Raw genomic sequence first — 27888 nt, forward strand, 5'->3', positions numbered from 1 at the left:
AACCCCGACCTCAAGCCCAGACCTACTGAATCAGAACCTACATTTTAACAAAATCCCCGAAGATTCCTGTACACACTTAAGTTTGCGAATGGCCGAGACACTAGATCAGCGGTTCCTAGGCTTAACCAGAATCACTTAGGGAAACTTTTTAATAGGACAGATTCCTACCCTCCCCCTCCCCAGATCTACAGAATTAGACACTAAATGGCAAACTCTCACAGGTGGTTCTGATACCAAGCTACCGGGCTCGAAATGGTACTGTCATATGTATGTGACCAAAGTGGGGTTCATTCTACATGGGCCTGGAAACACAGATTGAAGAATCAAGCTAATCATCACCACAACTCCTCCTCCAAGCATGGAGACATGATCCCAAACTAATATTCCAATGCAGGGGTGGAATGTACATAAATATTGCTGGTTCACATTTCAGGAGTTTTCCAGGACATTTAAGTGGATTTGAAAAATACTTTTGAAAAGATTGTTTGTACAAACGTCATACTCTTTCCAGTCCTTGTTTGGCGTAGAGTTTAATCAGATTTAAAATGGTGAGTGTTCTTTGTAAGGTTATATATTTCTTTTCTTCTAGGGCATGTAAGACAAGGCATCTGGGTTTTATCAGTAAAATACTAAAACATGTCCAGCATTTTTAGGAAATCTGGGCCTGAGTTTATAAGCTGCAGGTGTTGAATATATTTGATAGAAGGCTGTAGTCTATTCATTTAAAGTTAAAAGGAAAAACTTTTTGCAAACCGATTTTGTTTCAGAAAAATATTTGACTAAAACATGAGTTTCTGACCGTATCTTAGGAAATTAGGAGAAAAGAGAAAGAAATCTTTTAGCCAATCTTATATGAAAATGTCTAGTTTTAAGATGTTCTTATTTTTACATTATACACTGAACTCTCATCAACTCATAGTAAAACTTTCTTTTACGCTCTTACTAACATCTGTTAATTTATCTGTGGACATAAATAGCATCCTCCTTTATTAGTTTCCTGCCACAAGAAAGATAAAAATATTGAATTTAAAGAGTGGGGCTGGCGGGCTTCCCTGGTGGCACAGTGGTTAAGAATCCACCTGCCAATGCAGGGGACATGGGTTCCATCTCTGGTCCAGGAAGATCCCACATGCCGCGGAGCCACAACTACTTAGCCTGTGTGCCTAGAGCCTGTGCTCCGCCACAAGAGAAGCCACAACAATGAGAAGCCCACACACCACAACAAAGAGTAGCCCCGCTCACTGCAACTAGAGAAAGCCCACGCACAGCAATGAAGACCCAACACAGCCAAAAAAAAATAAAATAAATAAATTTATTTAAAAAAATAATAAATCTTTAAAAAAAAAAGAGTGGGGCTGGGGGTAATATAGGCATATTCTATATGCAAGTCTAATAGAGCAGAGGTCAGTGAGGGATGAGGGAGACAATAAGACATTAATTTTAAAATTGTAATTTCTAAATTCAAAGAAATACCACATTAAATGTAGGTGCCTCACAAAACCAAATGCCATATCTGGAAATCATCGAATGCATGTCCATTAATATTAATAACATTGGCTAGTCTTTCTACTGTGCTTCTAAGTATAAGCACTTTCACCTTATTTCCTTTAATCCTGCAATTCTGTAAGGTAGGTGTTGCTGACAGGCCTGCTTGAAATTGAAGGAATAGAAGAGACAAAGTAATTGGCCCAGTATCACAGTTAGTAAACGTTAGAGCTGAGACTTGAATCTAGCACTTCTGACTTTAATCATGGGCTTCCTACCCCCCACCCCCTGCATCTAGGAAAGAATATTTGTCCAGTCAGCACCCCAAAAACATGATCTTGGTTTGGTTTGGGCTTTTGTTCCGTTTTGTTTGGGTATAAGATGTGCCACTTTCTAATACTTAAATGGCAGTTTTTACTTCTCAGTCTCTGTCATCTGTACCCAAAGCATTTTCCAAGTAAAAATTTCTCTAAAGAGATTTCTTGAGCCAGATATGAAACATGTCTTTAACCACTCTGGAGTGGAAACTCACCCTCTCTCCACAGGAGAAGCAAGGCTTGTGTTTGGCCCCCACCCACTCCTGCCATGGCTTCAAGGAACCCTTAAACTATCAGATCCCAAACAGGTCAGTCACTTTTACAGGAACTGTCAACATACCCCCAAAACTGTCAACACCCCCCAAACTTCTTTAACTGACTCTCCTGAAGAAAACAAGTAGAACTTCAGCCCACTCAAAATCATTCCAAAGTCCCGCCAGCCACGTGGCATGGCCCCAGTCTCCAAAATAAATCCCCTCTTCTGCTGGGCTGAAGCTCCCTCCAGCCTCCCCATGCCCAGAGTTTTGAATTCTGCAGCTCCTATCCTTGGGTTTATGTCCATGAGCTATTCATCAGGGTCCGCAGCCCATAATCTGCCACCATCACCGGTGAACAGCCGCTGTCTCCCTTACCAGAAGACACATCCCAACAGAAATCTTCTGGGAGGGCTCTTCCCACCTGCCCCCTCTCCTCAAGAAAGCAGAGGAGGCTTCTTTTTTGTTTTGTTTTTTTTGTTTTGGCCGTGCCCTGCGTTGTGCAGGATCTTACTGTGCCCCCTGCATAGGAAGCACGGAGTCTTAACCACTGGACTGCCAGGGAAGTCCCTTTCCTAGTTTGTTTTTGTTTTTGTTTTTTTAGAGGAAGCTTCTTGACTCTTCCTCGGACCTCTCCTGCCATCACTGAAGACAAGTAGCAACTGCACCAACTATTATTATTTCTCCCTGTCTTCCTTCCAGCCTCCCTTCTAGAATTCTGCCCCAAATCTCTGTGGGCAGGCAGCTGCCCACTGAGGGCTTCTCAATGTCCTGACTCTTCTTCCTTTTGTTCCTTGGGTTTTGACCAACTAGGACCCACTACCACCATCTCTTAGGCTCCCTGAGTTAGTGTCTTCAGCAATTCCTGCAGCTCCCAGCTCTCCTTCTCCTCCCCATCAGACCAGGTTAACTCCTTGCTGGCACGTGCCGCTTCTTCACCCAGGCGGAGCCTGTCTCTGTGGACCCACGGATGGAGGGAATGAGAGGGGGAGGGGTGGCGGTGCATCAGATCCTCTTCACAGAGATAGCGGAAGCCCAACAGGTTGTGACTGTAGGATGTCCTGAGGTCAGGAGACCTGGGGTCTAGCCCCGGCACTACCACTCACTAGCTAGTTGACCTTGGGCAAGTCACCTGACCTCTCTTGTTCTCTTGGGTTTCTTCATCTATAAAATAAGGAAAATGAGCTAAATAACCTTTAAGATCCTTGATATATTCGTTGGCACATTGTGTAGTAGAACCACATGGCTCAAAGCCAGTCTGCTAGGCTCTTTCCTCAGGACCGCCTTGGCTATGAAATAATAATTGCCCACATGCCTTAATCTCCTCATTTTGGATTTTAAGGAAAATCTTCTTTGTGTCTTGGTTTTAGAATTCCTACAATAATATATTGATTCTGAATTTATGACACCTGTTACAAAACCATATGCTGCCATTTCTGGCTCTTTCTACCTCCTGAAGTCAACTCACACCGTGCAGTTTCTAGAGATGGAAGGACGTGTTCTCAGGCTGAGCAGAGGCAGGCCGAGGTCTCCAGAATTACCAGTGGAGACGAGCCTCTGGCTGCATCGGCTCCAGGCTGTAGGAGCTCAGACAGACTGGTGCCAATATTCCAGGATTTTTCTAGATGCTAGTGTTCCTTTGAAAAACTATCATATGGTATAAAGAATTTGGGAAACTCTGAATATTAGCCCCTTCTTGGAGATTTACCATGCACATTAGCATATTTAAAGCTCTAAGAAATCCTGCCAGTGAAGAAATCTTCATTTATCCCAGCATCCCCCAAACCTGTATGGCCCCAGACACTTTCTTCACAAAATCCTGGTAGAACATGTCCCCAGAACACAGTTTGGGGCACATTACCGCAAAATCTGGCTGACCTGTCTCTATCTGGGTCTTTGGAGCAGAAAGAGAAAACTACAGCTGCTGGAATATTTACTGAGCACCTACTGTATGCAGAATAACATGGGAACAACTCAAAATTAGCACAAGGGTCTGCCTGCCAAGACTTCGAAATCTAAAGCTGCAGACGGACAGGCACACATGAAGAAGCATGCCAGTCAGCAAACAGGACAAATGAAGTGTCAGGTACAGTGTGGAAGTGCTACACTGGCCCCTGGGCAGTCGTTTGCTTCCCAAAGTGAATTTCTGCACACTCAGCTGTCAGGCTCAAGATCGTTGCTTTGCGCCACCAGGGTAGTTACCATTCAACCAGTTACATGACCTCATCAAAGGACAGTCATTGTTTATTTTTATAGATTAGGTGGTTGGGGAGGCACACCAAGTACTTTTATTTTGTGCTGGACATCCTAGAATTTTTGCCTTACATGTACAGCTCTGTTGGGTTTTATTTGGAATTGAGATCTATTCTTTCCCTAAAAAAGGTGACCTCCTTCTCACAAAGTAAGAAAGATATTGAACTGGCCAGTGTCCCATGCTGTTGTTTAATTCCACTCAATCAAATGTACCTGCTGTCCAATGTACCTGATGTTTCCTGGACAAAGGGCCCTGGTTTCTCAGGGAAGCTGCCCCTTTAGAACCTATCTGTGACTTTGCTATTTTCAAAGCACTTCCCCTCCTACCACACCATATCCACATGGCCCCAAGTCCCCAGACGGCCCTCGCCCAAATCCTCCTTCCCCATCTCCTATTTCCCACCCCTCCCTGCCAACTCCGCTTAGACTTTCTATTGATACTTTTTTTTCTCAATTTTTTTCTTACCTCTTTTCTGCCTTCCCTCTACCTCTCCTTTCTGGCCTCTTTAAAAGAAACAAAGGATCATTCTTTCTTAGAGTTTAATCCTTGGGAACTCCCTCTCTGCTAAACAGAACAGAGAAGCTGGCACTGTGATAAAAGGCCAACGTTGTTTCCACAAAGAAGCATCTTTGAAGAAGGAGCTGCTTTTTTTTTTCCATTATCAGTATTAGTTGACATTTATCGAGCATGTACTCTGCTCCAGCCACTAGAGCACATTATATATATTTATTGTATCTTTTATTAGTTACCACACACCCCCCCACTTATGGCAGGACATTTTATGGGTGAGAAATTGAGTCTCAGGGAAGGTAAGAAACTTGCTCAAGGTCACAGAAATAGTGAAAAGCAGTGCCAAGCGGTGAACCTGCATTTCTTTGGCTCCAAATCCAGTGTTCTCCCTTCTCTCCCCCACCTCCCATTGAAACAGGGAAGCTAAAGAGGCAGAATTCTGGTTTTCATCAGATTTATTCCCTAACAAGTTTTATTCACAGAAGCTCACCCCTACACACATGTACTGCACAGATGGCAGATTTAATTATCTTCTTCTTAGTGATCCATTATATCTACCAGGGTCCAACAGGGCAGGATGTCATTGATCTTGGTGGGATGCCAATATCCTTTGTTTCTTCACACAGACTTGTCTTCAGGGGAACATAGGCCAACACATGCAAACGATTTTATTCCCCTCCCTTCTCTCCTTCCTGCTTGATCATTGGTATCGGTTTAACTATTGGTCTCCTGTTACCTGCTCACCATCCGCATTGCGATCGGCAAACATTTGCCATTGGGCCCTGCAAGTGAAATAGTGACTTGCTGGGCTCAGTTTTCCTTTCCTGTGACAGGTGTCCACCTGCCCTGGGACCCAGAGTGATTCACAGCAGGTCTCAGAACCTCCAGACCTGCTCGGTGGCCCTGGAAGACAACCTTCTCTCTCTCCCTTTTCCAAGCAGTGCGGCCTTCAGCCAGTGAGTTCCCCATCGGGGGACTTAAGTAACCTGGGAGGCCATTTCCTGAACATCACTCAGGGCACCTCAGAATGGTCCCAGCTCATTCCAGAGCAGACGAGAAAGCCATCACTACCCTAACTCTCTGATGCCCAGTTCTCTCAGGGAAAATGGAATCTTCCAGTCATGGGCCCAAATGCCCACAGGCCTTCTATGCCATGGCTCCCAGAGTATCCTTTCCCAGCACAAGCCTCTGAGCCTCCTGGGTGAAGAACAAGCAGACAAGTGATTATAGGATGGGGTTGCAGCCTCCAGATGCCCTGGGCACTCAGGCCCTTGGACACTTCTGAGAAGGGCAGCACTGACAGGGAGTTGGCTGCTGTGCTTTGTGTGTGACTCAAAGTAAGAAGTTACTGAGGACCCACCACTCATGCTGGACTCTGTGCTGGGAAATAAATGAGTAAAACAATGCCTGCCTTCAAGGAGCTCAAATTCCAGGGACAGAGGACAGGGGGAAAGTGGTCACAGTGCAGTGATAAAGTAATTTTGATTAACCATATGAGGATTCAAGAAAGGCTTCCTGGAGGAGGTGACATCTGGGCTGTTTGGCAGTCAGTTGGATGTGGGAATGGAAGGTGAAGGAAGAGTCAAGGACTGGGATCAGGGTGTGCTTGAGGTGGCCTTGGGCCCTCCAGGTGGAAAGGTCCAGTTAATTTTTGGATATACAGGACAAGAGATAGATATTCGGAGACAGCAGCAGAGAGGTGGGTAAAACCAGGGAAGTGAAAGAAGTCATCTAAGAAGAGGACGTCGCATAAGAAGAGATCCAAGAAGGGTCAAGGACAGAGCCCCAAGAAATACCAGCATTCAAGAACCAACTTGTGCCTGCAGAGACAATATTATGAGCCTGGGCTCTGGGCCTGGGCTGCCTAGGTTGGGATTCCTCCCTCCACAACTTACTAGCTGTGTGACACTGGGAAAGTGACTAAACCTCTCTGTTTCCATTTCATCTATTAAATGGGATGATAATGACATACATTTCATTAGGTTGTTATAGGATTAAATGAATACATGTTAAATACTTAAGACAGAGGGTTTTTTTTGAAATGTAACATCTGCAAAGAAGACAGAGTATTTAAGTAGACTCTTTTTTTAAAATTAAAAAAGAAAAAAAAATAGGCAGAGAACAAGAAATGGTACAAAATGTAGTAGGATTGGAATGTCAGACAGATGAGTGACGGGCAACAGTGAAAATTAATGCTGGAGATGTAAATTTAGATCAGATGGTACCGTGCTTGAAGGCCAAAAACAGAGGTTTAGAGTTTGTTCTATAGACAACTGTAATGCAGTTTGAGAGTATAATCCAAGATGTGTTTAGGGCTTCTCCAGAAACCACCTTCAGGTGCCTCCTTTTTTCTGTCTGAGTCTCTCCTAAACACAGTCATGGTGGAACCATGCCAAGCAGGACCAGGAGTTCGAGAGACTCTTTTGCACTCACTTCACATCAAGGAGGATGCCTGAGCCTGTGTAACTTGATGGCCACTGCATCCTTAGTACAAGACCCTGACATCAAGTCCTGACCTCTGCATCAGGGAGCTCACACTTGGGAGAGACTGGTTTAGGACAAGGTACTAGCAATACTCCTATGCACACATATATGTAAATATCTACATATGTATATGGGATTGAGCAATTTAAATAGAAAAAAATGGAGAATTTATTCCTAATGAGGAGTCAGGGAAGCCTTCAGAGAAGAGGAAATATGAGTTATCCTTTTAGGACAGGCTTGTGCTTGGAGCACAAACCCTTCTCAAGGCAACCACAGATTCTTCCTGGTTCAGCCTTGGGCTACTTCCTTCCTTGTAGTTAGGAAGTGGAACTTGGAGACTCCTCTCTTCTGAATTTCTGTGCTCTGCTTCCTGGAATTCAGCTTCTCTACAACTCAGGTAGCAATATTAATAGTAGTTGTAGAAGCAGCAGGTGGCCTCAGTAGTAAACATCTGTTGAGCCCTTAACTACACACTGAGCATTGAGATCTTAGCTACAACCTCCAGGTTCATCCTGACAACAGTCTTATCAGGTAAGTATTATTATTCCCCTTTTACTGAAAAGGGAATTGAGGCTCAGAGGGGGTAGGTCGCTTGCCTCGGGGACCTGCACAGGGTAACCGTGGAACTGGGAGTTGAAGGCAGGTCCACTCAACTCTGGTGCCCACGCTCCCCACCAGCTATGCTATGCTACCTCCCGCTGGCTCCTCCTTCCACGTTCCAAACGGGTGACAGCCCCAGTCTCAAGTACAGTCACAGAGGTGGTGACTTATAGTATTGGACAGGTACTACAGAAGTGATGCTTTCCTGACTCGAGGCTCAGGGGCACAGAAAGGAACACCGAACCCCTGGGATAGCTCTCAACTTAAGTGTATATAAGAACACCAGGGGGCTTCCCTAGTGGTGCAGTGGTTGAGAGTCCGCCTGCAGATGCAGGGGACACGGGTTCGTGCCCTGGTCCGGGAAGATCCCACCGCGGCTGGGCCCATGGGCCATGGCCGCTGAGCCTGCGCGTCTGGAGCCTGTGCTCCGCAATGGGAGAGGCCACAACAGTGAGAGGCCCACATACCGCAAAAAAAAAAAAAAGAACACCAGGGAGTTATCTAAAAATGCAGATTCCTGGGCTGCAATCTTAGAGAGTCTGGTTTCTAGGTCTGGATGAGGCCTTGCAATCTGCATTTGAATAAACACCCTACCACCGCTCTGGAGATTTTGATGCGGGTGCTCCATGTTGTGAGGAGTACTGCCTGGGCAGGGGCATTGTGTGTGTGTGTGTGTGTGTGTGTGCATGCACGTGCGCACGTGTGTCGATGTATTACCTGGATGTGCATGCCACATCCTCTAGTTCAAGGGCTGTTCTAGTAAAGCTCAGTGGAGGGCGGGTATAGATGTGCACTGCATACAACCCACTTCAGAGGAGCTTTGTCTAGAGAGACTTTCATTGCCTTCTTTAGATTTCACCATTTGAGACTGGACTTAGCAGTGAGGGTGACCAGATACCCGTTACAAAGGATCATCTTTCTACGAAAACTTCTGCTCAGCACATTCAAAAAAACTTCTTGGCAGGAAGTCATTTGTCCCCTTTTTCTGGACCTGGGAACAGCAGTAGGAAGTGTTCAGGCCTTTTCCCAAATATAATATCTGACCATTTGAAGGCTGAGAATCCTTTCTGCCCATGGCCTCCTGGGACTCTGAGTGGCCTCCCTGCCGGTCAGGGGCACCGAGTATCCCCACACTGGGGATGTGGGAAAGATGGTCTCTGCCCTCGAGGACTTAAGGTCTGGGGGGGAGACAGAACAGACCCATGTGAAAGAGTCAGGCACACAAATATAACAAAGCTAAGCCAGATGCAAATCCACACAGCTGTGAGAATCCAAGTGCAGACATGACGCTGCACTCAAGTTCCGACATTCAGTGAAAGAGAAGCAGGAGGAAGTCGCATGTGGGGTGTCGGTGAGCCATCAGAAAGGCCTTCCCAGGGAAGGTCACATGCGTTCATTCATAGACTCTCTCTAAGCACTTAGTGGGCTCTGCTGCTGCTGAGTACGGCAACCCCAAAGTCGGCCTTTTGGGGAACACGGTGCTGACTGCCCAGGGAGTCTGGGGCACCACATAATGCACAGCATATGGACCCAGCCCAGGTGGGACATCAGGGCAGGCCTCCTCAAGACAGCAAGGCTTTCATCAGATTCCTGAAGGCAGCCCTGACCCTGACTTTAGGGAAGTCACCGCGAAGTACAAAGGAAGGCCCGCCTGTGGCCTTCCCACCTCCTCTTTCCATCCTGGCTCGTATGCCTGTGTATCGTGTGGACACCTCAGGCCTCAAGTGTAAACTCCATCAATACACCACCCTCCCCACTTGGCCAGCCTTCAGGCCTAGAGTTATGATCTACCCTCAGGAGGACTGATCTAGAAAACAGGCCCTTGCCGGCCTGGAAGTGAGCCGTTTGGACAGGGGATTGGGAATCCTGGGTCTACAGGGGTGAGTGATCTGGAGGTGGGTGCACAGCCAGTGGGCAGACAGGTTCCCCCCTCCCTACAGGCTTCTCACTCTGTGGGGGAACACAGCTGGATGAGGGCCAACATGGGCCTCTGTAGCTCAGGGCATGGGCAGGGGGTCGGACTGCAGGTCTAAGCACAGTTCTGCCCAAAGGATGAGTCAACATTAGCTAAATCAAAGGTGGAGGGATGGGGCAGGGGGGGCGCTTCCCAAAGAAGGAACAACCAGTGCAAGATCCCTAGGGTGGGAATAGCCTGGTTCACCTCCCTAAAAGCAGGAGTGTGGAGAGAGCTGAGGTGAGACTGGAGAACAGACAGGGACCTCAAGGGCCAAGATAAGGATTTGGCTTTGCAAAGGACACAGGCAAGACATGGTGGGCCAGGGAAAGGTCATTTTGAATGGAGCAAGAACATTCCTCCCAAACGAAGCTTGTGTGATACCAGTAAGGCATTTGATGTGAGAAGAGGGGGCAAGCTCTTCACTTTGGCTGGGCCTCAGAGTACTGAGAAAGGCCTGAGAAGGAAAGAAAAGAAACAATTGTGGAGGACTTGTAGGCATGTAGGAAGGGGTCAGGGTCATCAGGGTAAGCACAGAGTCTCTGGGAGGAGCGCTTAAAGAATTAGGCTGGGAGCCAGATTCTCCCTTTATGCTGTGCTGACCACTGAAATAAGGCAAAATAATCTGCCACATTTAACACCTTTCTGCTCTAGGACTGCTCCCTATGTTTGAGTCATAGTACTGTACATGTATGCAATTTTTGTGTTTTTCTGTGTGATTTCAGTGTCCTGAGATTCTTTCTGGATTGGCAACACATCCCCTTGTCCACTTAGTAAATATGACCATGTTTATGCTTTGGGCTACATTTTACAGTCATCACTGAATGCTCATTTCCTTTTTGTGTCATTTATTTTTTATAATTAGTGCTGACACTCTCATTACTTAATGCCTATGGAATTATGAATACATTAGGCCACAATAAGAATTGTCCCTGAAGTCTGTAAGCAGATGTTGGGGTGTGTGTGTGTTTGTGTGTTTGTAATAACAGTGCTTACGTAATCTCAATAACCAAGCCCTGGGGACTCACACTCAGAGACAGAACAGTTGGCTTAAATTAGGTTTCCATGTGAAATATGGCTATCACTGTTTTTTTCCTAGCATTGTGGGAAAGTATATGAAAAATGATTTGACTGATAGGAAATAAATCTGGTTGTGTGATCAGGACTGAGGCACAAACCACTTGGTGGTCTGTGTCTGCTCTGTGAAGCAGGTCTCTCCAAGGAAAGATATGTTAACCCTTTCAGGTCACTACACTAATAAGTCACTGTGTGGTACCAGAATAGCCTGAAAGTACAGAGACTTTGCAAAGACACTGATTTGCCATCAATTTCAACAGGAAAGGAGCTAAAGCCATAGAAAGAATATAGGCAGAGGCCTCAAGAACTAATGTGTCGGGTGTCTTTGAAGAACCATTTTAACTTTTCAGGGTTTCATTTTTATTTTAAGGAGATGGATTTGGATTTCTAGCTCAGAGTCAATGATGTTATGATTCTGAGTGTTTTCTGATGATTTCCTAGAGCAGGATAGGGCTTATCAAACTAATCACACCAAAGGAAGAATTGGTTGGAAGCATTAACGACACTCAGTCTTTACTGGCAAAATAATGTCTTGGTCTAGAGAGCCAGAGTTTCACCAGCCTGGTGACTTTTGGCTGGGTAACCAGGTGAAGGGACAAAGCTTGGAGACAGTGAGCCAGAGATTGCTCACAGCCGCAGGAGAGGGGCTGGTTTTGGGAATCCCAAAGGGCTCCTGTGTACTCAGAGCAGTCCAAGGAGATCAAACGAATGGTTATCTTCTTCCAAGAGGCTTTTAATTCCTTGCAGGATGATCTGGACTATGGCTTGTCCTAGGGGTCTGATTCCAGATCTGTTCTCCTGATGTTTCACGAGAGTTCAGCCAAGTCCAGAGCAGGTAGAGATCAGTGGTGCCTGCTTAGATCCCACTGGCCTCGTGCTGGGCTCAGGGGTGGCAGATGGCCCATCACATTTTGCTTCAGCAAATTTCAGAAGGGAAGAGACAGATTGTTACTGCGGTGCTCCTGGCTGCTACCAGATTATAACCCTGTTTTAGCACTGAAACTCTCTGTTGCTATTTCCCTATTTGTTTTTGTGTAGGGAGAGGAAAGACATGTTTAGCATTAATCTGTTCTGCTTTTTTCATTTTTTTAATCATTTTTTGGTACTCTTCTCGGTACCTTCTCCTTTGATTCCATCTCTGTCTTCAAATGTGCATCTCTTATTGAGTGCTTAGAAGGACCTACCAGTGCCAAGTTTACAAAAACTAGCTCCCGGGCTTCCCTGGTGGTGCAGTGGTTGAGACTCCGCCTGCCGATGCAGGGGACGTGGGTTCGTGCCCAGGTCCGGGAAGATCCCACATGCCGCGGAGCGGCTGGGCCCGTGAGCCATGGCCGCTGTGCCTGCACGTCCGGAGCCTGTGCTCCGCAACGGGAGAGGCCACAACAGTGAAAGGCCTGCGTACCGAAAAAAAAAAAAAAAAAAAAAAGCAAAAACTAGCTCCCTTCATCAGCTGAAAGAGCACCAGCCTGGGAGTCCTAGCTTTGACATCAAGAATTGTGACCTTGGCAAATCATTTCTCCCATGAGCCTTGGATTCTTGATCTGGAAGAATGGGGTTGGACTGCCCTCTGTGGTTGCTGCCAGCACTAAATGCCATTCATTCCTTTCATTTTGTTTGGATGGAGGGAGTCAAGGAAGTGGTTCCCTTAGACCTTGAACTCTTTTTTTCCCTGCAGGCTTCTCTGTTCAGGCTTCACTCTCGCTCAAGCCAGGGAAATGAGTTGCTCCCCAGGTTTCAGCACTGTTGCTAAACCAAGTACAACTAATGGGCCATGTGGGGTCAAGACCAAGGCTTTGATCTATTAACAACTGAACTTATCAGCCCAGACCTTAGCCAGGATGGAGAAAGTAACGTAAGTGAACACTAGTGTTCAAGCACCAAAGTACAGGTAGCAGCAAAATAATCTTAGCGATTAAGCAAAGGATTTTGAGGCTGCATACCATAAAGGGGGGACTTTAGTAGTAGATTATTATTAAATATTATACTCCAGTCTGTGTGGTAGAAAAGACAAATCACATTAGACTAAATTTAAGCCTAGGGCAGGAGAACAGTATATACATTAGGCATTTAGTGAGTGGTTAATAGGGACACCTCTGGGCCACACACCTCGGTTCAAATTCAGGCTTTGCCACCTATTGGTTGAGGACCTTGAGCAAGGCTCTTAGGCCCTCTGTCCTTCATTCGTCATCTATAAAATGAACATAGTTATAGTTCCTGACTCTTAGGATTGTTGTGAGAGATACATGCATTAACATATATGAAGTGCTATATTGGTTCTATTATTTAGTCATTTGAGGAACATAATAGATAATGCTTTTGTGAAAGACAGTTCAAAAAAATTTTTTTGCATTTTTTCATTTAATATTACACATTTTACTATTTGACAAATGGACTTTCATTTATGGGCTAAGTGCATTGATTGCATTTATTCTTGCTCTTTCAGTCACATACATTTAAATCATAGTTATCCTTAGGCCTTGTTTTCTTATGGTCTCATGGAATTTTATAGCTGAAAAGGGATTGTATAAATTACCTTTCAGCCTCATTTTAAAGATGAAGATGAAGAATACAGAGAGGTTAATTCCATTGCAAAGCAGTGATGGAGCTAGAGCTTCAATTCAGTCTCTTGGCTGGGTCCTTCATTTCCTAATACTAAACTGACTTTTTAAAAAAATAACATTTTTCTTATGGAAAAGTATGTATCAAGCTTCCAGCGCATGGTTTCAGTGGACGCCCCTCTCTGCATTCTGCAGGTGAGCTCCTGGGTGACGTGGCTGATCCTCACGGCGGGCTCCATGGAGGAGAAGCGAGAAGTCTTCTCGTATTTGGTGCACGTGGCCAAATGCTGCTGGAACATGGGCAACTACAATGCCGTCATGGAGTTCTTGGCCGGCCTCAGGTATGGGCAGTGGGGAATATGGTTTTCTGGGGGGTTTCCTCTTACCAGCTGCATGGCACTGAATTATTGTCTGGGTAACCATATTTACCCAAACCAGGCAATTGGTCGTGATTATTTGGGGGAAATAACCTCTGCTAGCACCACAATCCGTGTCCCTCAAAGATGCTGCAGAATTCAGAAGTCACGATCCTAATTCGCTGGGTCTGCTCCGATCCCATGCTCTTGGCCAAGCTAAGTATCTGATTGCATAACTCCATCAATCCCATCACTGACCTGTCTCTTCCCCTGCCTGCCCTGTAAGCCCCACTGTAACCTATCTCTTCCCAGCTCTGCCTTACGAATTACCCCAGCACTATAAGCTCCCAACTACTGACTGCCCTTAAAAATAACAGTGGCCACCACTAATAATAAGCATTGAATAATGTTAGCTCTCATTTTTATTGAACACTTACTATGTGTCAAGCATTGGGCTAAGCGTGTTCCAGGCATTAAATCTTTTAACTCTCAGAACAGTTTTTGAGGTAGATACTATTATTATTCCCACACCATACAAAAGAAGAAACTTCTAACTAAGGTAAGAAGAAATTAAGTCATTTGCCCAAGGTCACCTGGCATGGCTGGGCTGTGACGGCAGGCCACCTTGAGTTCAGAGTCCGTGCCCTTAACCTCTGTGATATCCTGCTCTTACGCCTTCTCCATCAAGCTAATAATAAGATCACCATTCTGCCAATAAAGCCTCCCGCCTTATTCTGTTTCAGCTTCAGTTACCTTGCACAAAGTAGCTGCTTCTCACTCTTGCAGGTGAAAGTGTGGTGTGAAGGAGATGAGTATGAATGGTCAAATGAGAATAGCAGAGAATCAAATCCTGGCTCCCCCCCCCCCGAATAGCTGTGTGATCTGGGCAAGTTACTTGACTTCACTGAGCCTCAGTTTCTTCATCTGTAAATGGGGACAATAATGAGAAGCACCTACCCCTTTACATAGGATTTAATGTGATAATGTAAAGTGTTGAGTATGTGTGTCTGGCATGTAGTAAGGCTCCAGAAAGAGGACCTGTGATTGCTGTTGTTGTTGTTGTCTGAGATTCACCTTCCCATTGAGGGTTCTATAAATCTATAGATAGATCTATAAATAGATCTTGCTTCATAAGATTTCAAGGTTTTTCTTTGATTCTCCAGGCCCTACATAGGGATTCAGGGTTGGGGGTGGAGGGGAAAATTCTGAGTTGGAAATTTTTCTGTCCTTTTGAACTTTCTCAACTAAGAATAAACTCAAATGATCATGTCATTGGCATTTTAAATGGTCATACAAATGCACCAAGCATAGCTCGAAAGAAGGAAAAATACTGGGAGAATAGGAGGCTTTATCCAGATGATTTGATTCTCTTTGTGATAAATTTTCTACAAAGAATTTGTGTTACTTTTCTTTAAAAAAAGAATGATCATATTATGATAAAACAGTTCTATTTTAATGGTGCTTATCCTCTGTATTTGACTGGAAAACTGGTGCAGACTCTTGTCTGGGGACTTCACATCTTCTCTTCGGGATGTCACTGTCCTCCCAGCTTGGCAGCTGTCTCCCTCCACAGTGAACGATCTAAAAGAACAAGGCAGAAGCTGCAGTACCTTTTATGTCCTGGCCTCAGGAGTAATACACTGTCACTTCTGCCATATTGGACTGGTAACATAGGACCAGCACTGATTCATGATGTGTGGGGACCGCACTGCAGCAGGAAGTGTGGATCTTTGGAGGTTGGCTGCCACATACCATGTATTAGAGCAGGGGTCTCCAACCGATAGTGGTCCATGGCCTGTTAGGAACTGGACCGCACAGCAGGAGGTGAGTGGCAGGTGAGCGAGAGAAGCTTCATCTGTATTTACAGCTACTCCCCATCGCTCGCATTACCACCTGAGCTCCACCTCCTGTGAGATCAGTGGCAGCATTAGATTCTCATAGGAGCTCGAACCCTACTGTGAACTGCACATGAGAGGGATCTAGGTTGTGCACTCCTTATGAGAATCTAATGCCTGATGATTTGACATGGAGCTGAGACAGTGATGCTAGCGCTGGGGAGCGGCTACAAATACAGATTATCATTAGCAAAGAGGTTTGACTACACAGAGACTATAATAAGTCAATTGCTTGCAGACTCATAGCAAAACCCCATCAGTGAGTGGCAAGTGACAGTTAAGCTGCATCTTATGGAGTAGACTGGACATAAGCAACATAATTCAGGTGTCACTGTCTCCCGTCACCCCCAGATGGGACCATCTAGTTGCAGGAAAACAAGCTCAGGGCTCCCACTGATTCTGCATTATGGTGAGTTGTATAATTATTTCATTATATATTACAGTGTAATAATAATAGAAATAAAGTGCAGAATAAACGTAATGTGCGTGAATCATCCCGAAACCATCCCCCCGCCCACCCCTGTTCCGTGGAAAAATTGTCTTCCACGAAACCGGTCTCTGGTGCCAAAAAAGTTGGAGACCGCTCTATTAGAGACTCTCTTGATACAAGAATGGCCTCAGAATGACCCTTGGAGGCCTTGGGTGAATGGGACTTTTAGACCCAACTTAGTTTGAATTCAAAATCCAAGAAGTCCATAGAGTCAGGTAACTCTTTCTTAGATGAGGAATAACCCCAAACGAGCTAACCTCACCACTGATTCCTGGGCACCCCAGACCCACTGCGACCTAGTTTCATGCTCCTATATTTGGCTTAAAACTGAACTGATCTTTACAAATAGATGGGTAAAAGTACCAAGTTTAATAGCTCTTTGGCTGGAACAATATATACAGGAGGTAAGTTGCTAGATGTCCTTATGAAGGAATGATAATGGAGGAAGAGAGCTCATGTGTGTACTTTCAGGTTTGAAAATATCTAGATTACAGGTAATTGAACTACACCAAGATAACTGAAAGTTTTTTATTTTTAAAACGATTATATGAGAAGGGGGTGCTTACTGTTAAGTGACTGCTTTTCTGTATACTTTGTACATTTTGCTTCCTCAAACTAAATTCTCAGCTGTTTACAGGAAACAATTAGAAGTACAAAGATTTACATATAACAAGATTTACTCAATTTTAATATCAATATAAAATAACCCAAGTGTCAACTACACCTCAATTTTAAAATAATAAAATAAAATAACCCAAATGAACAACAATAGAAAAATGAAGGAAATAACATGATGCAGTCATACAATGGAATATTATTTAGCCACCAAAAATTATGTTTATAAAAAATTTTTAAAAAAATTTTATCACTGGAAAACAAGTAACATAAAATACGTAAAACTACATGGGAACAAAGCAGTCTATACTTAATAACCTCAGCAATATTTATACAACAAAATTTATAAAATGTTTAGACCAGAGAGACACAAATACAATAAATACTGGAGGGAAATATACCTAATGTTGTCTGTGGGTGGAAGAACTATGGATGGATTTTCTATATTTTGGGGATTTTCCAGATCGTCTACGATGGGCATCTACTACCTTTATAATCATAAAAAGAAATAAAGGTTTTTTAAAAGTGTCAATTCTCAATCTAACAAAAAATCATTGATCTTTACTGAGGTTTGTCTTTTGCCCCCCAGAGTACTATGACGGCTCCATTACTCACTGAAAGAAGGATGATTAAATAATGAGAACCAAGTCTCATTCATGTATTCACTTCATTTATTTAAACCTCTACTCCATGGCCCCAAAAGGATTCTCACCACCTTATAAGGAACTGGTTATAGAACAAGCTAAACTTAATGGGGTGAAATCAGGAGACAGTTTTATTTTTCTGACCTCACTATCTTTCAAACCTGCCAATTGGCTCTCCTTCCCCCAACTCTGGGTCATGTCTCTGGGGACTCTGGGTCTTTCCCCGTCACTTCTGTGGTTAATAAGCAGTCTCATTCACCTACGCCCGTGAGCATGAATGAACCTGAGAATCGTACGGCAATGCCACAAAAGCAGGTTGCCTGAGAGTACCTACAGCGTGACACCATTTGTATGAAGTTTAAAAATGCACAAACAGTTCTGCAAACTGCTTAGCGATATCTGCCTGTGTTGGGAAAGCATCAGGAATTGTAAGGGAAGGAGAGCTCTCAAGTCGCAGTTGTGGTCCCCTGTGGTGAGAGAGGGAGGAGGATATGCTCATGGAGGAATCCACTGGGGCCTCTATCAGATTATTAATGCTTTATTTTTTTAAACTGAGGTTGATGTGTGGGTGCTTGTCATGTTGTGCTTCTTTATGCCTTTTGGATATCTTAGATATTACATAATGATCTTTTAATCCAGTCTGATATAAATCAAAACTTCAACTTCTCATTTAAAGCTTCACTCTTTCCCCAATTTTGCAGCCCAACCAGTCTCAGAAAGCTGCGGGAGTGTGGGAAGATATGGTTTATCTTTTCTCTCCCTCTCCCTCCAACTCAGAGTCCCTGCAGAAAAAATGGGCAGGAGAGGAGAGGAGAAGGGTAGAGGGGTAAAGGGAGCCCATGTTACTTGACTGGGGCAGTGGTGATCTGGCCTTGGAGCCCCCACTGAGAGCCATGAGGGGTGGTTTCAGGGTTACTTCCTAGTTACCTGCCTTAACTTCACCCACTGTCCCATAACCACCTCCCTGCACCGTTACCTGGTAAGGGGCAGTGCACCTCTGGCCTGGCTGACTACTCAGTCCTCCCTGCTACAGTGTCTAGTTCTGGAAGTCCTACCCTCACAGACCCTTTCCACTAAGGTCACCTCACCGGCAGACCTTTCAAGATAACTCAGGCCCCACTGACTCTCAGAGTCCATTCCTGACTCACAGAAACACCCAGCGCTTTGCCCACCCAGAGTCTGCAAATGCGAGCCATGCCCTCTGGAACCTTCTCCCTCATGCTGCCATCAGGCAGCTCAAGGCAGCCTCTCATCGTTAGACTTCCCCAAGCAAATCACACACCAGTCAGTCTCTGACCAACAAACTGCCGGGACATGGATCAGCCTCTCCATGGAGTTCCCTTGAAGCCCCTGCACTTGGGTGATTTCCTCCTTCTCACATGTGGTGCCCTGACAGCCCTCTCCAAAGAAGCATTCCCTACGTGGCTGCTCAGACCCAGTTCCTCTGCTGATGGAGGGTAGGAGACCTCTGAGGGCAGAGCAGTTTGGGTCTCCTGGTGCCAACCCACTGCCTCTCTTTAGAAGGTGGGGCTCAATGTCAGCTGTTGTTCTCAGCAGCAATTTCAAAATAGGAAAAATCTCATTTAATATCCTATTCTGCAAATAATACTTTAAGATAATGTTCCTTAAGACAGGCCAGTGACTTAATGTCGAAGCTGGATTCAGTAGAAGCAATTCAACAGAAGAGGTCAAAACAGGCTTCGTGGGTATCACTGCAGGACTGGCCTAATCCAATAACATTTAAAAGATCAAGAGGAGTGGATGGAACACATTTTCTGCAGGCGATCCTCCATAAATACTTGTAGAAACCATATTACCCAGGAAGTTTCCCTTTTGGGAAATCAGAAAAACTCAAACTTAAGTTCAGTGCCCACCTTCCGAAATTAACTCCTCCTACACGTGTGTGTTTGTTTTTTGGCTGCACTGGATCTTCGTTGCTGCGCGCTGGCTTTCTCTAGTTGCGGCGAGCGGGGGCCACTCTTCGTTGAGGTGCGCAGGCTTCTCATTGCGGTGGCTTCTCTTGTTGTGGAGCACGGGCTTGCAGGCACGTGGGCACTAGTAGTTGCAGCTCGCAACCTCAGTAGATACAGCACGCGGGCCCTAGAGCACGTGGGCTTCAGTAGTTGCAGCGCGTGGGCTCAGTAGTTGTGGCACACAGGCTTAGTTACTCTGCGGCATGTGGGATCTTCCCGGACCAGGGATTGAACCCGTGTCCCCTGCATTAGCAGGCAGATTCTTAACCACTGCGCCACCAATACACCACCCACATGTATTTTTGTATGTATCTGTCCTATTTAATTTTGTGTTTCAGTTTATTAAAGTAATATTCACATCATTTGGGGAATCCTAAATAAATATTAAAACAGAAAGAAAACATGAAATAAAATGAATTTTGTATGGAATTTAGGCTATTTACTGTAAATTATATTATTTCTCCTTCAGTCTAAAATAAAAAATGTCATTGACTTGCAATAGGTCAAGAAAAGTTTTAAAAATGTGGCAATTTATGGACCAGTCTGACCTGGAGACGATGAGAAGCCTGAAGGATGCCATGGCCCAGCATGAATCTTCCTGCGAGTACAGGAAGGTGGTGACTCGGGCACTGCACATCCCCGGCTGTAAGGTGGTTCCGTTCTGCGGGGTGTTTCTGAAGGAGCTCTGTGAGGTGCTTGACGGAGCCTCTGGCCTCATGAAGCTTTGCCCGAGGTACAATTCCCAAGAAGAAACTCTAGAGGTGAGGCCTTTCAAAATCCTCATGGTCTGGAGAGTCGTTGTTGCCGCCTGGCTTGTCACTCACTAAAGCCAGAAAAGAGAACTTTCTGAGCCCAGGGTTATCCGTTGTCACTGTTGTGTTGGGTACCAGGTCCTTGAACGTTCCAGAGAAAAGAATGCCAACTAACACTGTTGGGGCTTAATATTAAGTTAGCTTTAATGGGGCAGTGTGAAAGTACAAGTGCAAATGGGTATTGTTTCCTGATTTTTTTTTTAAAGGTTGATGGGGTTTTCTTCTCTCTTACTGGGTGGGAATGTCTGGGTGCAGGGGATATGAGAAGTCAAGCGACAGTGGTAACTTTTTTGGATCAGTGGAAGAAAGACTGAAGGGAAGTCAACACTGCCTTCCTTTCCTCCTCTGTGGGAATCTGGTACGTCTTCTAAGGACGAGCTCCGGGCTCCTGATCGCACTGCCTCTGTTCCCCCCAGCCCATTGCTTCTCATTCCTGACCCCCAGCGTGGAGAAGACCACAGAGCTTGGACAGAGCATTGGGCATTGGAGAGAAGGGGCACTGAGAAACAGAAGAAGATATGGAAATCTCTTATATAGTGTTTAGAAACGAAAGAAGGGACTAAAAGGTGGGAACTTTACAGAGAGTTTTGAGGAGTCCCATACCTGGAAGTCCCACACCGAAATCTAGAGTCATTCTCACCATGGTGACAGCACCCACTGCTGACCTTACACACACACACTCTCACACTCACACACAGCCCTTCTCAGTGGCAGTGGGAAAACTTCCTAAAACTGCAGCCTCTTCCAGGTCACCAGGGAACAAAAGCATCGCCTGGTATCAGGGAGACAGAACCTCTGACAGGTGCCGGCAGCACTACTGGCTTGCATCTCCCTGGCTTATGAGGGGGGGATAAAGTGCAAGAAATGGAGGAGAAAGCTTAAAGCAAGCCCCCCAAGCTGCACCCACACCGCCTCCCTCAAGTCTCAGAAGGCAGGAACACCCTATCTCATGGCCTAGCTGCCCCTCTTGTTACCGACCAGGGTTCTTGGCCTTCCCCAATCAATAGAAAGTGAGTAGAGGCCAGACAAGAAATTCAAGCAAGGCTTTATTGGGGCCCCAGCTGCAGCAAGGGGGAGTGAGAACAAACAATAGGTTCCCCTGCTTGCTTGCTCCCTGAGTGGGGATGGGGAGAGCTTTTTCCTTATATGGGGTGAGGGTAGGCATGTGTCCAGGGGTTGGGCCAGAGGGGTGGCTTAGGTGTTTTGCCATCCCTCTGGTGGTGCTGTGTGCATGGGGCATGCTCAGTACCCTGCTTTTGCTCCCCACTCTTCAAAAGTGGCAGTTGGGTTTTTTTGGTCTCTTTGTATCTTTTGGGTCTAGAATTTGCCCCAACTGTGCATGCACCTGGTTATTTTTAGTCCCGTACAGTTTCTTTGTATTTTGTTGCTGGAGGAGAGGTGTGTCCAGGTGCAAGCACTGCAGCACTGGAGCAAAGGTTCCTCGGTCCCAGCACTGCAGCAAAGGGTCCTAGGTCCCATCACTGCAGCAAAGGGTCCCAGGTCCCAGCAAAGGGTCCCAGGTCCCAGCCTGTCTCACTCTGACTTCTGATGGGAGAAACTTCCTGATCAAAAATACAGACAGGGCTTCCCTGGTGGCACAGTGGTTGAGAGTCCGCCTGCCGATGCAGGGGACACGGGTTCGTGACCCGGTCCGGGAGGATCCCACGTGCCGCGGAGCAGCTGGGCCCGTGAGCCCTGGCCGCTGAGCCTGCACGTCCGGAGCCTGTGCTCCACAAAGGGAGAGGACACAACAGTGAGAGGCCCGCATACCTCAAAAAATAATAATAATAATAATAAAATAAAAAATACAGACAATAAGAGCTTTTAAACCAGCAGGAAGCCTCTGTGTTACAGTAAGATATATGGGAAATAAAGCAAAATGTCCCCCTTTCTCCATCATTTTCTTGGGCCCCAGTAATTTTATCCAGGTCCATAGAATAATACACTTTTGTCATGGTTTTTCTCAATTTTCACTACAAGGATAAAATAACCCTGTCCTTCCTCTGTAAAGTGGTTAATCTTTTCCCTAGGGAACCTTGAAATAATATTGCTTTTTATGTTGTAAATTCAAAGTGGAGTATTGATTACTAGAGGGACTAAAGTTGTCTTAGTGGAAACAAGAGTGAGTTTTGGTATTTCATGCGGTGAAAGGAAAAAAATGTTTTTCCTGGAGGTTTTCTTTCCCCCAGTAAAATAGGCACAAATGCCATTATTTATGACTGTTACGATTTCGTTTCCATAGCTAAGTAGGTTATTAAGATGTAGTATGTGGAGTTGCAATCACAAATCCTCAATATATTTTTCTGTAGTTTGTAGCCGATTATAGTGGACAAGATAATTTCTTACAACGAGTGGGACAGAATGGCTTAAAGAATTCAGAGAAGGAGTCCACCGTCAACAGCATCTTTCAGATCATCAGGAGCTGCAGTCGAAGTCTGGAGACAGAGGAAGAGGACAGCACCAGTGAGGGGAGCAGCTCTAGGAAAAATTCCTTGAAGGATAAAGCCCGATGGCAGTAAGTTTTACATTTTAAAAATTGGGATGCTTGGGCTTCCCTGGTGGCGCAGTGGTTGAGAGTCCGCCTGCCGAGGCAGGGCACATGGGTTCGTACCCCGGTCCAGGAGGATCCCACGTGCTGTGGAGCGGCTGGGCTCGTGAGCCATGGCCGCTGAGCCTGCGCGTCCGGAGCCTGTGCTCCGCAGTGGGAGAGGCCACAGCAGTGAGAGGCCCGCGTACCGCAAAAAAAAAAAAAAAAAAAAATTGGGATGCTCATTTCTTCTTTTTCCTACTCCAGTTTGGTTTCAGATCAAACCTAATAAAAACTCACCACCTTTATCAGTAAGCTATGCTTCGTTATCTTTAAAATTTACCAATTCTGAATTAGGATTTACCTGTCTAATCTGGCTGCTCTGTTCTAAAATTACTGCTCATAATTTAACTTCTTGCTATCTGTTACCTCTTTTTAAAAATTAGAGCTATCCTGCCATTTCTAAAAATTTAACAAATTAAATTTCAGGATTACAACCATGATCCTTTATTTCATAGCTTCTATAAGAATGGTTTTTATTGTAATATGGAGGTCCCTTAAAAAACTAAAAATAGAGTTACCATGTGATCCAGCAATCCCACACTCCTTGGGCATATATCCGGAGAAAACTCTAATTTGAAAATATACATGCACCTAAGTGTCCATTGACAGATGAATGGATAAAGAAGTTGTGGTGCATATATACAGTGGAATACTGCTCAGCCATAAAAAAGAATGAAATAATGACATTTGCAGCAACATGGATGGACTAGAGATTATCATACCAAGTGAAGTAAGTCAGACAAAGACAAATATCATATGATATCACTTATATGTGTAATCTAAAATATGTTACAAATTAACTTATTTACAAAGCAGAAACAGACTCACAGACATAAAAAACAAATTTGTGGTTACCAAACAGGGAAGGCAGAGGGAGGGATAAATTAGGAGTTTGGGGTTAGCAGATATAAACTACTATATACAAAATAGGTAAACAACAAAGTCCTACTGTGTAACACAGGGAACTAACTATATTCAATATCTTGTAATAAACTATAATGAAAAAGAATATGAAAAAGGATATATAGTATCCTTTGTAAATAGTATCCATAGTATACTTTATAAATCAACTATACTTCAATTAAAAAAATAAAATTTAAAAAAGGGTTTTATTCATCACTAGGTGGTGAGTATTAACGTATTTTTAAATCAAATATACTGAGTTAGTAGGGTTGGAGTTAGTCATACCCAGAAATCAGCACTATTGCAGCTCCCCCCAACCTCTGATGATTCTAAGGCAGGTGGTAACTCACGTTCAGGTGGCATCTGCAGCTTTGTAATTGCTCAGTTGTTTCAATTGCTATTTATTGACAAGCATGGCAATCTAGCCAGACATGCTTGCTTAACCCACGACCAGATGAGAAGTTCAGAAATCAGTGGTCTTAGGGCAGGCATTGCATCTCTTCAAGGCCATTTACTCATGGTCAAGCCCAACTCAAATGGCAGAGCCTGGCCCAGCTGGAGGAATCCTTGAGCACCATCCAAAGGTATGACATCTACTGACTGACATCTTGGCCACAAAAGGTTTTATTTGTGTTGAGTACTCATGTGTCATACCTTATGGTTGTCTCCGAGTCCTTGTGAGACATTGCTGTTTGTTTTGCAAAGCCTTTCCTGGTTGTGTGTGTGTGTATGAGCCTACACTGGGAAGGAGGACAGTGTTTTCGGAAAATAATTGTTTTGGAATTGTAGTGCTAGATCCTTAGAATCAGTTGTGAACACACAAATGAACGCCTTGTGTCTGAATCCCGAATGCTATTATTAAGGAGGTGAACCTGTATTCCAGGTTTCTCCAAAGTCTTTGGGCTTTTTTTCAAAACTCGCTTCCTAGCTCATTCCACCATAGAGGACCCAGGTGCTCAAAGATTAACCACTACCGCCCTTAACACAATGCTTCGTCCCTAAAGCTCAAATCTCACAAGTAGCTTCTACCAATTGTTCTTCTTAGTTGATCTCAAGTCAAAGATTATTTGAAAGTTTTCTCACTAATTTTTGCTGACATTGGTGCCACTCTATGTATAGAGAGAGGACCATCTACAAATAAGCACAAAGAAGCATCTCATAGCCACTTAAGTCCTTAATCTATATCTACCTCTATCTACCTGTCTCTATACACAGGTATCTATGTATATATCTACATCCTCCCACAAAAGATTTTGTAGATGCTTACAAAAATAAATATAAATAATTGAGGATATTAAGGAAAAGGAAAAATATTTTGTAGATGCTTATATGAATAAATATAAATAATTGAAGATATTAAGGAAAATAGGATAGGAAAAAATAAAACATATAGAAATGTATACTGTATAGGCTTTACAGTGACTAAATTTTGTTCTGAGATAGTGACCATAGGAAAGAGGGAATCGGGATTCACAGTATTTGTAAAGAAAAATCAAACAGATGTTTGAGAGAAGCATGCCTGTTCCTCATACTGAGATCTGGCTGAAATTCCTTCCTTAAATCCTACTATAAGGGATACATCATCCCTGAATAGATAAAATTTCACATGACTCTGTTTTATAACAGCCTTCACTTGGGGCCATGTGTGTGTGTGTGTAGGTGTATATATTACTTACAGGTGTCAGTCTTTCTAAAATACTTTTAGGAATGCTACCTTTGGTTGAGCCTCAGAGACCAAGCCTCTGAGCTTTCATTTACAGTCCTTTCCTTTTGCCTGGGATTCCTTCAAGTGATAAATTTCTTACCTCATAACATCACCTCTCATGAAATCTTTATTTCCAATTTTCTGCTTATTCCCTTGTCTCCTCCTTAATCATTTTATCATCTACATCCTAAGATCATTGCTCTTCCACTTCTAATTTTCCAGACTCCGCTTGTAAGCACTCTTACAAAGGGAAAAGAAGCACAAAAATGCAAATATTTCTTTTACAAAACCTGTGAAGTCCTATTGAAATCCTCACACTGAAATTTATGCACCTCAGTACCAGTAAGTTTTCTTACCCCACATGACTGCTGTTTTGAAAAGAACCACTGAATGCACAAGATGGGGGTGAGGGTATTTAATAAAACTCACAGAAACCAGATCAGTGAGCACTGTTTCTGGGACCATCTGCCAGGACTTGGGAATCCATTTCTGATCCAGAGTCCCGCATTAGAATATCCAGCACAGGGTTGTACGTGGAAAAGGGATTTCCAGATCCCAAAACCCATGGGAACTGTGCTTTGTTGTTGATTTGGCTGAAACAAAGACTCTGTAAACAATAACCTCCAGCCCCTGTTCCTATGGCAGCCACCAACCCTGTGAAAATGACATCAAAGAAAGAAGGGGCAATCTCATGGTCCTTTGGTTCGCCCAGCCTGAAGGGTGCTCTAATAATTTTTCTCAAACATCTCAGCTACTCTTGCCAGAACACCCATTCAGAACACTCACAGAAACCCCAGAAAAAATGATCATAAGAAGTTGAAGACCTCAGCAGGAAAGGAACAGGGTTGAAAGAATCTCAGAATGTCAGTGAGATCTTAAGGTCAACTCATCCAACTCATCATCTCCCTGTACAAATGAGGAAGTGGTACCTGGAGAGGTGAGGTGAAGTCACTTGCCTAAGTGGTGCCTAGCAGAGCTGGGTTGTGAACCTGATCACGTGATCAACTGCAAGGCAGGCAGGATCTTTTCTCCTACAATGTTTAAGGCATTTCTTGTCACTGTAGAACCCTCAACTTTTTAAATTTCTGGTTCCTGTAGTTTAGGAACATCTGAATTCTAAAAATATTCCAATTACATTTCATATGACCTATAAAGCTCATTAATAATGACTTTTCAAATTTACCAACATGAAGAATAATGAGTTTTGCCTGTGTGAGTATGTCATGAAGGCATAAGAGTAGCACATAGCACCATTGTAGGAAAATGGAAGTTAAGAATATTTACATGTATACAGAAGAGTGTTGTGTCATATAGGAGCTGCAAGTTCTTTTTAACAATATTGTTAAGTGAGAGAGTAGCACTGACGTATATACACGACCAAATGTAAAATGGATGGCTGGTGGGAGGCTGCTGCGTAGCACAGGGAGGTCAGCTCGGTGCTTTGTGATGACCTGGAGGGGTGAGATAGGGAGAATGGGAGGAAGGCTCAAGAGGGAGGGGATATGGGGATATGTGTATGCATATGGCTGATTCACTTTGTTGTACAGCAGAAACTAACACACCATTGTAAAGCAATTATACTCCAATAAAGATGTAAAAAAAAAAAAAAACCGATATTGTTGACCCTCTTTAAAATGCTGCACCTTAGGGCTTCCCTGGTGGCGCAGTGGTTGAGAGTCCACCTGCCGATGCAGGGGACACAGGTTTGTGCCCCGGTCCGGGAAGGTCCCACATGCCGCGGAGCGGCTGGGCCCGTGAGCCATGGCCGCTGAGCCTGCGCGTCTGGAGCCTGTGCTCCACAAAAAAAAAAGTGCATAAAAAAGAGTGGATTTGCACCTAGCACCCAAATTTTGATTTCTAATAACATTCTTCAGTGAAAGAAAGCAAAGCTTCTTGGAGAAATGGCTGATTCTAGGACTGGGACAGGAAATACACAAGATGAGCCTGGAGCATCTTGTGCCAAAAACTAAAGAAATGCTGAGGAAAAAAAACCCATAATAATGAGGTTACGTCAAAGAACTACAAGAGCCAACTGAAAGAGCTCCCAATTGCCACCTGGAACTATTTGAGCAACAAAATAAAGTAATATTAGATTATAACCCAAAGTATTATATAAATATTCATGAGTCCATATACGTAAATGATAAATAAACAAACAAATAGGGGAGAAGAGACAAATCTCCCTTGCAAAAGAATTCCAAATAGCTTATGTATACACTCCACCCTCTAGAAGGTAGAGCAGAATTCCTTAAGTGTGGGCTACACGCAGTGACTTCCTTCCAAAGATTACAGTGTAGAAAGGAGTTCTTTTTTTTTTTAAAGTAACTTTGCAGTGGACATGACCAACACTACCTCAGCCAGGTCAGCATCAACAGAGTAAGTCGTGTTGATAGTATGTTCCCTGAATATGGT

General features: G+C 44.3%; 1 protein-coding gene across 3 annotated transcripts in view; it reads left to right on the forward strand.

The window, feature by feature from the left end:
- Window positions 1-27888, forward strand: part of PLCE1 (phospholipase C epsilon 1) — a 313229-nt gene that overhangs the window by 211788 nt on the left and 73553 nt on the right. For all 3 annotated transcript variants that reach the window (XR_014291928.1, XM_082604110.1, XM_082604111.1), the window contains exons 5-7: window positions 13689-13834; window positions 19969-20227; window positions 22588-22793. Coding sequence is in view for 2 of the 3 variants with exons in the window: in XM_082604110.1 (XP_082460236.1) it covers window positions 13689-13834; window positions 19969-20227; window positions 22588-22793 (611 nt within the window). In the remaining variant the exon portion in view is untranslated. The remainder of the gene's footprint in view (window positions 1-13688; window positions 13835-19968; window positions 20228-22587; window positions 22794-27888) is intronic.

The sequence above is a fragment of the Mesoplodon mirus genome (genome assembly GCF_964341445.2).
Source record: "Mesoplodon mirus genome assembly, chromosome: 2".
Classification (NCBI taxonomy): Eukaryota; Metazoa; Chordata; class Mammalia; order Artiodactyla; family Ziphiidae; genus Mesoplodon; species Mesoplodon mirus.